This window comes from Trachypithecus francoisi, unplaced genomic scaffold (genome assembly GCF_009764315.1).
Source record: "Trachypithecus francoisi isolate TF-2019V2 unplaced genomic scaffold, Tfra_2.0 Lachesis_group17, whole genome shotgun sequence".
In the NCBI taxonomy this organism is placed as follows: Eukaryota; Metazoa; Chordata; class Mammalia; order Primates; family Cercopithecidae; genus Trachypithecus; species Trachypithecus francoisi.
The window spans coordinates 57,603,634-57,620,223 of record NW_022681462.1 but is presented as its reverse complement, the minus strand read 5'-3'; the positions used below and the strand labels follow the sequence as shown (position 1 = coordinate 57,620,223).

The 16,590-nt window shown below is 34.8% G+C and overlaps 1 protein-coding gene across 17 annotated transcripts in view; it reads right to left on the bottom strand.

Moving 5' to 3' along the window:
- Positions 1-12,699: 12,699 nt before the first annotated feature.
- NRXN1 (neurexin 1) overlaps positions 12,700-16,590 on the bottom strand; it is a 1,146,744-nt gene continuing 1,142,853 nt past the window's right edge. For 16 of the 17 annotated variants that reach the window (XM_033175737.1, XM_033175738.1, XM_033175746.1 and 13 more), the window contains one exon: positions 12,700-16,065. In XM_033175737.1, the coding sequence (XP_033031628.1) occupies positions 15,758-16,065 (308 nt within the window). In that variant the 3' untranslated portion in view covers positions 12,700-15,757. The remainder of the gene's footprint in view (positions 16,066-16,590) is intronic. The other variant, XM_033175745.1, reaches the window with a different exon arrangement.

The window sequence follows — 16,590 nt, the reverse complement described above, 5'->3', positions numbered from 1 at the left end:
GCCAGTGTCTACCAAAACTGTCTTACAAAACTAGCCAGGTGTGGTGGCACACATCTGTAGTCCAAGCTACTTGGAAGGCAGAAGTGGGAGGATCTACTTGAGCCTGGAATGTCAAGGCTACAGTGAGCCATGATCACACCATTGTACACCAGCCTGGGTGACACAGAGAGACCCTGTCTCAAAAAACAACAACAAAAATCCTAGACAGCAACAACAAAAACCTTCTTTTACTTTGACCATTCCTGCCGCAAGTTTTCTTTTAATATTTTATGAATGTTATTTTATTCGTAATAAAGTATCTTATGAATATTTTATGAATATTCCTCCAAAACCAATATTTGACTTTATTGATCCCCTGTATTATTTATGTTTGTTTTCAGCATAGAAGAATGTCCCATCCATATCTTCTTGGGCCTTATCATTATAATGCCATTGTTAGTATGAACCATACAATTTCAACCATACTGGGGATACTTTTTATTATTTGTGCCGAACTAGAAGGGTATCACCTAAAATGGTCTTTGGCTATTTATTCATTGTCCAGTTTGAGCGAGATTTTCCCCAGTGGCTAGTGGTAATCATCAAGAGACTGAAAATTTATATTGGGTACCAGTTATTGCCCTCTCTGCATTTACTGGCATCACATGCATCCTCAAGAATGTCCAGGGAAAAATATGTTTCTATTCTCTGTCTCTCACTGAATTATTTCTCTAATATTTTCACGTGGAATATGAATATTTCACTTGTTACAATAGCCTTTTAAAAGTCAGAAAGAATTAGTCATCCCAGATATTCATAATGACAAATATCAAGTTTTTGGCTGTGTGTGTTCCCGTGTATGTCTGTATTCTTTGGTTAAGATTTTAATGTAGTTCTTCTTGGTTACTACAAAGGTCATTGCTGGTCACTTACAAAAGACTAGTAATATATATAGAATGAGGATATTTCCTACAAACATAATTTCAGCTAGGGGTGCTGATTTTTCAAAAAAATAGAATGAGACAAAAATGTAAATAATGTGGATGATTCAGCTCTCTGTTCCACTCAGCGATCGGAAGGTCTAGAAGGAACATGAGGTGGACATTAGAAATGTGATTTTTCCTCAGTCTTAATTTTCACGTATCTGTTTTACATTCAGAGAAAAATAAAGATACAAGTTTTTCATATAACACAGTCCTTAAACACAAACATTTGATGCTCAAGGAAAGGTGATCTCTTCTGTTACAGAATTAAAATTAGTTATATGAGATTTAATGAGGAACAATACTATATTGTATGACTAACTGTGTTTTGGCATAATTTTGCTCTATCTAATATTTTTACCTTAAATATTGACTTTCGATCTTAATTCCAAAGAGAGTCAATTCTTTCCTGTCATGATAGACCTTTAGGATAGGAGAAAATATTGTCAAGTATTAAGTAAAGTCAGCTCTGCCAGTGGTATAAAACGTGAGTTCTAACCAGATCACCTCTAACAAAACCATACCTAGGCAAATGATAGAAAGGGATCTGTGTTGGGGAATGGTGAGAATTCTTAGAAGGACCGGCTTATCATTGCTTTAGGTTTTCTACTATGTGAATCATTTTGTTTCCTCAGTAAGATAGTTTAAGTAGCACTTTTTGTTGCCTGCAGATAAAATTATCCAGCCCCTTTTTAATACTCCAGCTCCTTTTGCAAATTGTTCCTTCCCATCCTGGCTCCCCTGCTAACTGTTCTCCATCCTCAGTGATCTTCACCTGGTTGCTCGCAGGTACCAGGCTTCTCTTGATCCAGAGCTTCAGCTTACAGTGCTCCTCCCACTGCTTTCACCTAGTTAGTTTCATCTTCAGAGTTAACTGAACTGCTCAGTTAACTAATCTTACTTCAGAGTAACTTCTTTTATCCTATAGTCATATTTATTTTGTTACACAAGTAATGTTTGTAACACAAATAATGATTGTAACGCATGATTTATGCCTGTGGTTCTTTGATTACTGTTTGTTTCTCCTATGAAATGTAAACTCCATGTGGGCTCACAACTACATATTGAATGCCTAGCTCAGGGCATAGCACATCACAGATGTCTCAGAAAGATTTGAATAAATGAATTTTTTTAAAAGCAGTGTTCTTATCTACCATGGGTGTGAATACAAAATTATTCATAATTAATTATATTATGAATAATTACTATATAAAAGTTGCTCTAAATGCAATTCAAGGGATAGAAACAGTGTGTCACACCAATACACAGGAGAAAAAAGTGACTGTAATTTCTGCAATTATAAGTTTTTTCTGTTGGAGTTGAGATTTGAGCTTACAACTAATTGAGAAAATATATCAACACCTAAGTATCAGCTGAAGCCGATTAAAATAAAATAAATGATAACCAGAAGCCTGAGCAAACATCTATGTGAAAGAAGGAGTAATTAATTATAACTGGGTTGATCAGAGAAAGCTTAACTGAAGATAGTAAAGTGGGCCTTAAGGGAGGACAGTAAGTTCTATTGGTAGAAAAATTGGTTAACAAACTGTCACTTTTAGGAAGAGTAGCAAAATTAGGAAAGTTTCAGAGACAGGCAAGTGCATGGAAAATTGGTTCAGTTTGAGAGGAGGAGAGGTAGCAAGCTCCAATGTAGAATGTGGAGCCATTGAACTCCTTGGAACCGGAGGGTACTGTAATCAGAAGTGTGAAGGGTAGATCAGAAAAAATGATCAATGTGGAGGAGAGATAGTGGTTTTAAGGCTATTACAAAAGTCTAGACAAAAATAATAACATTCTGAACTAACCAAGGATATTGCACAGGTAGAAAACTAGACTTATTTGAGGTAGTAAACCTAGAAAAGAAATTTTTTAAAAAAATAAATTTTATATCGAAAAGAGAATTTTTTAGAATCCCATATGGAAAAGAGATTTTAGAAAAATTCCTTAAGATGTCATGTGTAATTTAAAATATGTTTCTTTGATTTTCATTCTGTGTTCTTAGGAGGATATTAATGCTATATTTACCTATGATTTTTAAACTGCAGATAATGAAGTCCATTTGTTGTGATTGAGATACTTAAGGAATTAGATGTCTAACGCAATTGTCAATGTATGCAGCTCAAGGCAATGTGAAATGCTTAGAATTAGGATAGATAGTGGAAACAGAGGATGGATGAGCTTACCATAGAGCTGCAGATTGGCTTTTTACTATAGCAGTCCCTAAAATGGGTGAATAGAAGTGTTCTTGGAATGGCTTTAGGAACACTATTAACTACAGTTTGAGTTTTTGTGTAGGCAACGGGACAATATATATGAGACATTAACATAATGATAGAATAGGATACAAAGACAGCCCAACATATTATAATTGAGGCAAACAAGGTTAGCTGGAGTGATGCATGGAAAAGAGGAACAATTAGGATACACACTTGACCCTTGAAAAATACATGGGCTAGGTGCACAAACCCCCTGAGAAGTGGAAAATCCAAATAGAATTTCAACTTCTCCAAACCTAACTATTAATTAGCTTGCTCTTGACCAGAAGCCTTACTGATAAGATAAACAGCTGAATAACATGTATTTTACATTATGTGTATTATATACTGTATTCTTACAACAAAATAAGAGAAAATGACATGTTATTAAGAAAGTCATAAGAAAAAGAAAATGTATTTACTAAATGCATGCTCTTCATCATAAAGGTCTTCAGCCTTGTCATCTTCATATTGAGCAATCTAAAGAGGAAGAAGAGGGGTTAGTCTTGCTGTCTCAGGGGTAACAGAAGTGGAAGAGGTAGAAGAGGAGGTAAGGGGAGGCAGGAGAGGGCAGTACATTTCATGTAACTTTTATTGAAAAAAATCTGCATGTAAGTGGACCCATGCAGCTCAATCCCATGTTGTTCAAGGGTCAAGTGTATAGTCGTTAGTGGAGATCTCAGAATTTTGATTTTAAAAATAATGCATTTCTGTTTAAAATTTTTTGGATATGTATGAATTATTACTTAGTAATTGAGACTGAACTTAGATGGAGCTCCTTGGGATGTAACAAGATGAGGAATTCTGAAGCCAGGCTGTCGAGGGGATTACTAACAGAAATATTGAAATTCACAGAGATGGTGGCAAGGCTTAAAAGAATGTTCTAGGCTAGGTGTTAAAGCAAAAATAGAAGGCGAAGGAATTATTTAGTAAAAGAAAATGTTGTGTAAATGTGTGGTGTAAAAATAAAAAGTATTGAGAAAAGTGCTGCCTCTTTCTCCAGGCCTATAAGATAAAGGCAGTAGAAGGCAAATTTCATAGTTGAGATAACAGATCAGAAAATACTGTCAGCAAAATATAAATCCTTTGCTTATCTTTTCCCATTGACTTTTGAATCATCTGTTGCTCAACTACATCAGAGAAATAAGATGTGAATATTATTAGTTAAAATGCCAATGCCAAGCCAATTGTATTGATTCACTCATTCCAAAAAAATCTATTGACTAGCCACTCTGTGCTAAACATTGTACCTTTGCCACTAACTTTAAAGTAATAATTTTATCTGATAAACCCACAGGTCAGCTGCAAGATTTACATCAGAGAGGTGGAAAGAAATCAAGTTTGGGCAAGGAATGATGGCTTTTTTATTTTCTGGTGGCAGGGTTTATATTTCTTGGCTATGAAGACAGGATGTTGGAACTGGAGTCAGGGGCACCAGGCTTTAGTCCTAGTTTTGCTGCTAACAGGCAGAGTAATTTAAAGTACATTTCTTAAAGTTAAGCCCCAATTTCCTTATCTACAAAATAAGAAGTTTTAAAAGTATTTTTCATATCTTCTAATCTATGATACTAAATTTAGTTCCCCTAGTTTCAGGAGAGACCTGACCTAATATATAAAATATTGATTTATTGCTAGCAGTCACTTTACATTTGGTTTCTTAACCTTTCTGGCTCTCACTGTTATCACTTACAGAATGGAGATATAAATCTGTTGTATCTACCTCACAGGAACATTGTAAAAATAAAATAGGAAAATAAATTGGAAAGTGCTAGTAACAGGAAATATCATTACAGTCAACACATTCCTCAAATGCATAACTACGTTTGGATTATTTTGCTTCATCCTTCTCTCCTTAATATCTTTTGTATTAGCTGAGATACATATGCATGTTACTTACTCGTTACTAAGTATTTTTTTCTTTTGTTTATTAGTAGCCTTTAAAGAAATAAAAGTTGTGCTATTTGCCAGTTGCTCCAATAAGTGATTTGTAATATGATAAAGGTAGAAATACCTTGTTGAATTATTATAGATTTCTGTTAACAACAACGTTTTTCATATCCTCATAACCACAGAAGAAAAATAATTGAGAACTTGCTAGTTAATTTGGCTAGTTTTTTTTTTTTTTTTTTTTTTTGGTAATACTTTCTAAGTTACTTAAAGATTTCTAAAACCATTGTGTTCCTAAATTTTTAATATACAGTTATGTGTTGTATAGAGATGTTTTGGTCCATGGCATATATATATGTGTGTGTGTATATATATATATATATATATGATGGCGGTATCATAAGATTTTTGCTGTACCTTTTCTGTTTAGATAGTTTAAATTATACTTAACATTATGTTACAATTGCCTATGGTATTCAGTACAGTAACATTCTGTACAGGTTTGTCACCTAGTAGCACTAGTAGCAATAGGCTATGCCATATAGCCAAGATGTGTAGTAGGTTATACTATCTAGGTTGCGTAAATACACTCTATGATGTTCACAGAATGATGAAATCTCCTAATGACACATTTCTCAAAACATATCCCTGTTGTTAAGCAATGCATGACTCTGTGTGTGCATGTATATGTGTGTGTGTGTGTGTGTGTGTGTGTGTGTGTGTGTGTGTGTAATATCAGGACGTTGAATGCCTGAATTTATTTGGTAATATCATATACAGAGGGTTGTGGTTAAAATCGAATGAAATGCTATTTGTGCCATTACTTTGTAAGCGATAAAGTATTCCAAAAACGTTTGTAATCATTAACTATTAAGCCACGTAGAAAATTTTAACTACATGCTTCAGTATTCACGAAAAATAATTATAGTCAGTCTTATTCACAAATGTAAACTGAGTATTACATTTTAAAATCACATATTATCAGAAGTAGAGTGTCTCTCCATGTAAAATATTTGTTCAGTAACATTACCATTTAAGTATGATGAGATTTGATGATAATTAAAGCATAGAGAAGAAAAAATGACATTATGCACAGTAATGGATAAGATTTTACAGAATGGGTAATAAAACAGGAATAGAACTAAGATGTCAAAATTCCAGCTACTTACATTTTATTTTAATAAAAGTAGACCATTTGCATAAGTCTTGAAAGGCAACAAATTCAAATGATAGACCTAATTCTCACTAACAAGAAATAATGAAGTGCTGTGGTAATGATGCAAGGGACAGAAAATCTCGTGGGATTTATAACAGAGAAGGAAGGGAACTTCTGGGACAAGTAATATGTATGTTATAAGCTTTGGGAGAAAAACTTCGTAAAAATATGAAGAAAATATGTATTATCCAATAGCCAGGTGCTCTGGAGGTAAATATGGCTAAAGACAAATGAGAAATACTAAAAATAGAGTAGAAACTCTAAAAAATATAAATTTAGAGATAAGATTCCAGAGGAAATCAATGAAAAGACATCAAAGGTAACTGTGGTGGCTGAGTTCAGAGCTCTCTGATAGCTCCCATTTTAAATTTGCACCTACGAGCATGGCTACCTTATCTCTGCCTTCTGCAGGCAGGAATGAGAGGCAGCGGAACAAGGAGGAGGTGAGAGAATATGGCTCCTACTAAAGTAGTGGAGGTGTCTTTATAACATGAGTCAAGCTCAGTAAGAAAATAGTAACTCTTTTGCATAATTTGGTCTAAAATTAAGCAAACACTTCAGGTTTCCTGTAAGGACTGCTGACAGAAGAACAACATGCACAGTGTGATGTTGGATTTTTTTTTTTAATATATAAAGAGAATTAAAAAAAGAGAAAAATAAAACTGTATTCATAGTACAAGAGCCCATGGATGTCTCCACTCTCTTTCTCCATTTTCAGTTTTTATAAACTTCTCATGCAGAAAGTCACAACGGCTTTGCTTTAAAGCCCACACCAGGGATCAAGATTTCCAAGTCACAGGAGAAGCAAAAACAGTAAGGTTAAAAGAATTAGTTGAAGGAGAAACAGGAAGGGTGTAAAGAGTTAAGACGCTATCTTTCTGGACTACTCTCCACCATCCAATGGAAAGCCACACAAACACAGGCCAAGTGTCTGTCAGAGAGACCCAGACCATATGTAGTGTACCTGAGTAAGCTAAGCGATGCCAAAGGCACAGCCTCTTCCACCTCATCTCCTGACTATAAAATTCAAACTTACCACTGGGAACATGGAGTAAAGAAATGCTTAAACTTCTTACAGGCTCATTCTCAGTTTTTTCCACAGACATGAAAGAAATGGATTCCACCCCCATTCCCTCCTAGCTAATGGCAGGCATCTGAGACAACTTCACAGTGGACAGCAGAACATAAAGTGAGTTATTTTGAATAATCAAAACAGCTGAATCTGATTTCCATGACTACATTTTTCCCATCCACAGAGGAGGGCTAGGACACATCCAGGGGTGCCAGGTTATATTTAGAGAGAATATTATCCAGGATTTGAACTTCAGCTGCTACATGTGACACACACTGGGATAAACTATCCCATTAAAACTGAGAAAAGGATACAAGTTCATAGACTATTGCAATCATTGTGCCGTAAATGATTGCAAGATGAATAGAATCTAGCCCTAGTGGCTTTAAGGAAATCATAATAGGGCCACAGAGGAGAGAGAGAGACTTCTCTGAGGATGGAATCACGTTACTTTGGAGAATGCATTAAACCAATTTTACTAGACAGAGAACTGAATGTATTTAGTGTAAGTACAAAGACACACACACACACACACACACACAAACTGTAACAATGTTGCAGGTGGCTCACCCACATACTCTAGCATGCATCATTCTGGAGCAAAATAACCCAGGGGCTTCCAGCTGGAAACACTTGCAGCTTTTTACTTGAGGGCCTTCAACCACAAAGCTTACCCAGTCAGTAGGAAATGCCACACAAAGTACTTTAAAGTTAATTATCATCCTTACCTTCTTGCCCTCCTAATAGCCCTTTACCTAAGACTGATAGAAATCTATGGATACATAGTTCCATTCCTTGGCTTTCAGGTGAAATAATTCTGAAGCATGCTTTATGCTGTCTCCTAGAATTCCCAAGTAGTATTCCTCATGGCAGTAACCTATTATATAATCAATGTTAATTGGCTTTTTAAATTTCCCCAACTCATTTCCTCACTCCCATCTAGTGCTCCCCCACAATCACTTCTCTGAAGAGCATTCTGATATTGAGAAACCTTATTGCATAATGGAAGTAAAAGTCAATTATCAGGGCCCTCTGAAAATGGTACAAAATAACAGAGATTCTGGAATGGGCTAAGCAGCCAGAAATCACACGCTGATACCTAAGCCCCTTGAAATTAGATCCCCAAGACTAGGGTACCAGCGAGAACTGATGTTCAAGGCAGGCAAAGAATAAATGATTTCTAAATTCCTTCTTCAAAAGTTTATCTGTCCATGTCAAGGTCAATTGCATTCCAAACAACCTGAATGTGAACTAGTCGTTTTGACATTTTTTAGGAAGATGTGATACTACTAGAAGAATGAAGGAAGCAACTTTTGCCCTGATTTCAATTGTAATACTCAAAAGATGTATTTAATTCTACAGTGATGAGCTTGAAATTAAAGTAAGAGGTTTTTTTGTTTGTTTGTTTGTTTTTTGTGACAGAGTCTCACTCTGTCGCCCAGGCTGGAGTGCGGTGGCGCGATCTCGGCTCACTGCAAGCTCTGCCTCCCGGGTTCACGCCATTCTCCTGCCTCAGCCTCCTGAGTAGCTGGGAGTACAGGTGCCCACCAACACGCCCAGCTAATTTTTTTGTATTTTTTAGTAGCGAGGCGGTTTCACCGTGTTAGCCAGGATGGTCTCCATTTCCTGACCTCATGATCCGCCCGCCTTGGCCTCCCAAAGTGCTGGGATTACAGGTGTGAGCCACCGCGCCTGGCCCAAAATAAGAGTTATTTAAAAAAATATATACTTTCTGGCCACTTTTTAAAAGAAGTGGTAATAATTAATAAACAGCATTACAAATTAAGCTATTTCCTTTTCGAATAGATTCACTAACAAATTAGGAGGAAATCATTTTGTATCCTCATTGCAAGGCAACTGAGTTTCTTATGTTTTTCTTGGTAGATGGAAAATTCCCACTCAAAGATTATTAGCAACTTGACATATTATCCTCACCAGTGGATATGTGTTATGCCTATCAAACTTGGCACTACTGGCATTTGGACAGGACAGTTGTCTGCCGGGGTGAAGGGAGGGCTATTCTGTGCACTTTGGGTTGTTTAGTAGCATACCTAATCTCTACCCTGTGGACACAAATAGTTCTCTCCACCCAAAACATGACAACCAAAACTGGGTTCTGACATTACCAAATGTCTCCTGGGCAAAGTGCCTCTGTTTGAAAAGCACCGTTTGCAGGGAGGTCTTTTTGAGGCCTCCCTCAGAACTCTTTCCCTAATGAACTTATTTTCATGTAAATGTATGCAAAATTTGCCAATGATGAATAGTAGGACATCACATAAGAAAATCAAGATATAAATTTATCTGAACTGATCAGTCTTCAATACAATGAAATTTCTCATGGTTAAATGTAAAATACTACATTTACATTCGAGTAATAAGTGTCTAGGTACAAGTTAAAGGAGACTTTACCTGGAAAAAATCTGATAATTTTGTTGATCATAAATTCAATGTAATTCAAACAAGCAATATATGCTTTTGAAAAATCATGAAATCTTAAGTGTCATTGTCAGGGAGAAAAAGTTCAAATCAAGGAAGGTGAAAAAGCCATTGTATTTTGGCTGATCACCAAATGCTGTGGTTGTTTGGTGTCAGATTTTGTGAACAGAGGTTCAGGAAAAGGTTACTAAGATTATAAGATGCTTAGAATCTATATAATTTGAATACTGGCCATGGTAAACCAGAATATTAAGATTGGAGAAGAGAAAATCCAGACAGTGTTTAGGGGAGGGTGATGGTATTGGAAAGGCTGTCATGGGGAAAAAGGGTATATTCTATTTTGCACAAAGAGAATTAGAATCAATAAGTGAAAGTTACAGAAAACTAGATATAAGGAACCAAAATTATCCTATCATGAAATCGATTGCCTTGCAAAGGAGCTACCCTTCCTCTAGCCATGGCTATGCAATGCTTTGTCTGGGACATTGTAAAAGTGTCTCCTATGTTGGGAAAAATATTAACATAAACACCTACAATAGTCTTAATTTTAAATCCAGGAATTTATGGTAATTCTACTCTCTTAGTAGCTACCTAGCACACTTTAATTTTACCTTATTACACAGGTGAACTTTAACTTTTATCTTTTAGTAAAATATTGAACTTTATGCAAAGCATTTAAGTGCATTATGTTTTTTATTCCTCACAATCCTATAGGTTGTCTCCTTATCATTCTCTTTTATGGCTGAATAAACTTAGTATGATTGAGTGATTGCACGAAGTCCCACAGCTAGTAATTTTCAAATCTAGTATTTAGACCCACTTTGCTTGAACTGCTGGTGCTTGTGACAGATCATTATTAAGACTATTTTACTTAACTGAAAGCACACTGTTCTAATCAGTAATCATCTGAATTTCACAGACCAGAAGCATTCAATATTTCTTTTATTGATTGTTATTTTTACTGAATGAATGCTATGGTTCCATATTCTATGTTTCTCAAGAAGTTATTTTCTCCTTTTTATTTAAAGGTGACCACATATTTAGGGTCAGTAAGGTATTTTTCATAGTCTAGCTGCCACTCTCAAATACTGATGACCTCTACATGCTTAAAGATGGATGCATTGTTGGGTAAGACTTTGCTGCATATTAGATATTCACTGACTATCTTCAAGGTGTTAATCAAAGATTCCAATTCTTGGAGAAGTTTGCCCTTAAGTTAATACTAAGTTGTTCAGAAGAGTAGAGATATGTAGGATGAATGGGGTGATTTTCATATACTAGACCTCCATAAATAATTGAAGACTGAACTTGTAAAAATGAAGCAAGATTAATTTCAATAAAAATTGTATAACTGGACATTTAGTTATAGAGAAGGATACTGTAATGGTTAAAGTTAGTTCATGCCATCTCCTTGATGATTTCTTTTTTGAGATGGAGTCTCGCTCTGTCACCCAGGCTGGAGTGCAGTGGTGCAATCTTGGCTTACTGCAACTTCCACTTCTCAGGTTCAAGCAATTCTCCTGTCTCAGTCTACTGAGTAGCTGGGAACACAGATGCCCACCACCACTCCTGACTAATTTTTGTATTTCTTGACCTTCTTAATACTCGCTGAACCATTCATCTTCAGTATTATTTCTAAAAAAGTTTTGTTTATATCTAATGTCTGTTTTAGTGATTCTCAATCTTTTGGGGGAGTTTTGAAACCGTTTGAGGATTTGATGAACCTAATGATTACTTTTACTGGGAAAATGCTCATTCACATATACCTGCCAAGTTATTCTATGTATAAATATATAATATATAATTATTTTATGTTAAATACTTAATACTTATATTAAAATATTCATATTCAATATATTTATATATTTACATGTAATAGCAATTATATATGTTTATATCCATTATATATACATATATATTTTATATATATCTCTATTATTACATATATATAAGTTAGCAACCCTTGAGGCCTAATCACTATGGGGGCCCTGGACATCTATGCCCTCTATAGGTTAAGACCCAAAATACTTGGTCTGATTACTAATAATAGGTTTTATATAGCAACTGCCTTTGAAGTGCTTACATATTTTTAAGGGAAACTAAATTATATATCCTTTAATTTAGACATTAATAAAATGTGGATTGTTTCTGTTACATTTTTACAATCATGAATAGTAATAAATAACAAATATATCTAGACACTGCAGGTTCAAAATGAATTAAGCATTCATGTTCAGACTTTTTACTGTTGAAGAAAAAAAGACTAAACTTATGCATTTTCATCAGAAAATCATTTTCAAGTGCCAGGGTTTTAAAGCAGTTACCAACTGTGGAACTAAAACTTACTCTGATGAATCATCTGATTTCTAAAAAGCCAATTTATTTTGTGAGAAATAAATATAGTTCTATGGAAACAAACACTATGTTCTTTTATACATTTATTTTTTTTTCAAATAACACGTGAGAGTCAAAGAAATTAGGCAAATAGTAACTAGTATGTGATAGTGCTGGAATTTAACCACAGGTTTACTTAACTTGGATTCCATTGTTTTTTATAGAGAAAAAGCATATTTATGAAATTAGTATTTTAATGTTGTTTTCAATTAATACTGTATCAGTTTATGGTTTCTGGCATATCAAGATGAACAAATGTATACAAAAGTACATTGAGTCGCTCTACCTTTAATTGTATGAATATAGAGGTGTTTAATGACTAGTAAAATTCAGACAAAAGAGAGTCAACATTCTTCCTCTGTAATATAAGGATGGGTATTCCCTTCAGATGCAGTCTTCCTTACTGTTCCACTTTCCCACTTTCACCACATCATGAAATGGTGCCGCATATACTTTTTAAAATCAGTAAATCCACAGTTGTATTAAGAAATATTTTATTAACAAAACAGTAAATTCCACTTGCTTAGCATTTCCAATAATGGATAAATTGGCCTTGCAACAGAAAAACAAACAAACAAATAAAAAAAGAAGAAGAAAACCCCTTAGATACCCAATCACACAAAGCACTAGAAGGGTAGGGTTTTGTGGCCTTTCTTTGATGTCTTAGGGATTGACCACTTCACACATTATTGTAGTATTTGTTGTTTTAAAAAAGGCAGCACATTACATGGATAAAAAAGAAGCATAATCAATCAGAAAAGTTACAGTCTAGAGATGTAATCAAATTTATGCCAAGTAGTGTGAAATCCTCAATCAACTGCAAACTATGCATGGAACCCTGATATGTTTGGTATGAAGATAGTTGGGATTCAAGTCATTTTCTCCTTCTAACTCTGTTCCCCTCTTTTCTTTTTCCATTCAAGAAAAAATAAGTTTTGCTAGAGTGAGTTTGTGTAAGCCAATAATATTAGAAATAATCTTACTGATAATAAACTATATCATTGCATGTAACTTTAAATTTTATGCTGGGGAGAAACATTGAAATCAATCCCAAACAACACATTTCATAGATATACTGCTTAAAATTACCATTATTCAATTTATTTTCTATTATATTTTAGAATCTATCCAGATGGAAACTGGTTCAAGCTTAATAGATAAAATAGAAAAGCAACCTTAAAATTAAAAAAAAAAAAAACCCTTCAAGCTGTAAATCAGTAGTTTTACACTTCCCTTCTTATTTTACTGGCTTTCCCTGAGTAAGACTGAATGAGACGGGGGAAAAGAAAAGACTCATGAATTCTTTTAACGCGGCAAATTAAAAAAAAATGAAAATCTACAAAAGAGGTAATGGATATTAAATTTTCATTGTATACCTTCTACTTTCTGGGTCATAAAAAGCCATTAAGATTCTTTCACAACAATTACTTGGCAACCATAGATAGTGATTTGCTATGAATTATACATATTTCTAAGGTGCTGTACGTCTGAAATCCAGGTCACTTCTTGTTTTTTTTTCCATCAACTAAAGTATCACAAAAGATGTTTTGCATTTTTTGCCTTTGCTGATTAAAGCTAATTGTAAAGATATTCTTCTCTTCTACAAAATTTATTATCGTTCTTTTAGAAGGTATTCAAGTAATGCAACCAACTTTTACTGAAGCATCAACTTGCGATCTAATAATGCATTTCTTTCGCACTACCTTCTCATATTAATAATTTATTGCTGTGAACATCATTGAATAATATGCAAAAACAAGTGTATAATCTATACTTTTCTACTACTTAATGTGTTAAACTAAAACTATATTTAATGATATATACGTAAAACCAGAAAAGTTAAAACATAGTCAATAATTAACAGAGAATGATTTTCTTAAATGGGTAACACAGAATAAAAAATTACTGAAAAATACTTTCTTAGTTGAGAAGATGTTTACTTTCCAGAAATGCTCATCATGCACATCAGATTCAGAGAATATATATATTACTTTATTAGAAAGAAAGTTTTCAATTGCAGCAGCCAGAGTTAAGGTGTAGATTAATCAATTCTGCTTCCAAAAACCTGCCCACATAATGGTTCTTATTCATGCAGCAGTATATCAGTGATATTCTATTTGATAAGGAAAGGTTCATTTCATTAGGGACTAAAATCTTCTTGGGGTTACCTGGGAGCAAGATCTCAATGAAGCAAATCACCCCATTTGTCATCAAAACCTTGGCACAACCCTCTTCCTTCCTGCTTTTCACTATGTCAATAAATATTTGCTATTGTATGCACGTTTGGCTCTTCCAGTACATCTGATGGATTGCCGTGGATTCGTGTGTGTGTGTGTGTGTGTGAAAACAGTGAATGTATGTGGGAATGTATTTCAGGGAGAAAAGATTATAAGATACATATGTATATATTTGACTTTCTAATTCACACCTTTCATACAAGTACTAAAACTCAATTGCAACAGAATGAAGGCTGTACATATAAGAAAAAAAGTAGCTGTCTTTTTATATACATTCATACATATCTTCCTTAGAATAAACACTACACTGTAATTTCTTTAAAAAATAAAAGTAAGTAATTGTGGCAATTTATAATGGTGGCAAAAAAAAAAAACAAATGAAATAATTGTTGCTCTGATGTCATAAAACTGCCTATACTTAGCAACACTTATAACATTGAATTTACCAAAAATGGCTGAAGAGCAGAGATATATTTTGCATTTTCTATACAACAGGCTATAAAACGTCACTTATCACAGTCCAGAAAGCACACAGAGATGGATTTTATATAAACATATGTAATAACATAATAAGCGTGCATGAAAATTTCCCAATGATTGCATCTATGCCCTCTTTTTGTTTTGAAATTTTGTGTGAAAATGTGCCTTATATTTCACATTTTTGAAAATAAGGCCTCCATACTTTTTTTCCTCTCTCACAACCAGAAAGGGGCTTTTTGAATGTGTTCCTACACAAGTCTTCAAAAAAGCCAGCACTTTGTTTCAAATGCAAGTTCCAACCACTGCTCCAGTTGCACCAGGCGGCAAACTCTTAAAGGTTTGCAGGTTGAGTCACTCAAAAGGACAGTCTTCTCTGGCAATTGGACTAACTGACTTCTCAGGAAAGCGCTAGCACTTTGGCTAAATCCAGGATCATAGGTAGCTTCTTTTTTGTGTTATGTTTTGTGTTGGTTTTTGTGTTGTGCCTTGATGCTGTAATACTCCTTTGCTTTATGAATGCGTGCGGTCATCACTGTCTTTTAGAAATGTTCCAGCAACATAAAGACAAGCAGAGTAAATGAAAACACTGTGGATGTTAGGGAATTTATTGGCCCCTGTTTTTTGTTTTTTGTTTTTCTTTTTTGAGAAACAAGAGCATGAGATACTTGTTTTTATTTTTTAAAAAGTCTTTCTTTCCTGATTGCATTCCCTGTCTTCTTTTGTATGTGCTTCATAAAAAGGAAAGTAAATAAGTTTATATTATGTCTCAGATAAAATGAAGACTATTTCTATACAAGTGTCCATTTAAGATCTTGGGATCAGACATAATACTCTTTATCCTTGTTTTTCTTATTTTTGTTGGCGCTTTTCGCACTGCTGGGTTGTTTCTCCTTTACGACAGCCCCATTGGACTGTGCTGAGTTACTGATGTAGTTTCGACTCTCGTCCACATGGTATGAGCCTTCATCCCGGTTTCTGTACTTGTACATGGCATAGAGGAGGATAAGGATGCACAGGGCGGCGGCAGCTACTATCCCAACGACCATACCCGTGGTGCTGCTGGACTCCCGGATCACTTCTGCTGAGCCTGGGTACGGCTCTCTGCCGCCTGCTCGGGTTGGGTTGGCTATAGAAAAGAGGATGAGAACAAACACAAGGTGATCATTGAGTTCACTGAATACGAGAGAGCTATATTCACATTCATTATCTATTTCTAACAGCACCTATGCGTTAGGAAAGGTATCCTGTTGACAAATGTAGCCATCCCTCTGCCTCATGGGTACTAAAAACTAGGGACTATGATTCAAAGTTCTCTGGGAGAGATTTGTTGCTATGTCTTCTTTTTCACAAATCAATTTTGTTTACAGAGTTGTGTAAGCATTGCCCTAAATAAACCCCAATTAGCTCTAAAGGGCCATTTTGTTGGTTAAGTGGAAAAACCACAAACCCAACATAAAGAAAACCAGAATAGCCCTACCCTATAATACTAGAGGGAATCATAAGAATCAAATTGGTGTTGCTCTGGAACATGGGTCTAACTAGACTGAATCAGGACAACTAAATTTAGGATTACTTTTAGAAATCATATTCCCTTGTATTTTAAAGAATACAGTATTGAACAATAAGATAATTCACACATTTTAACTGTCTG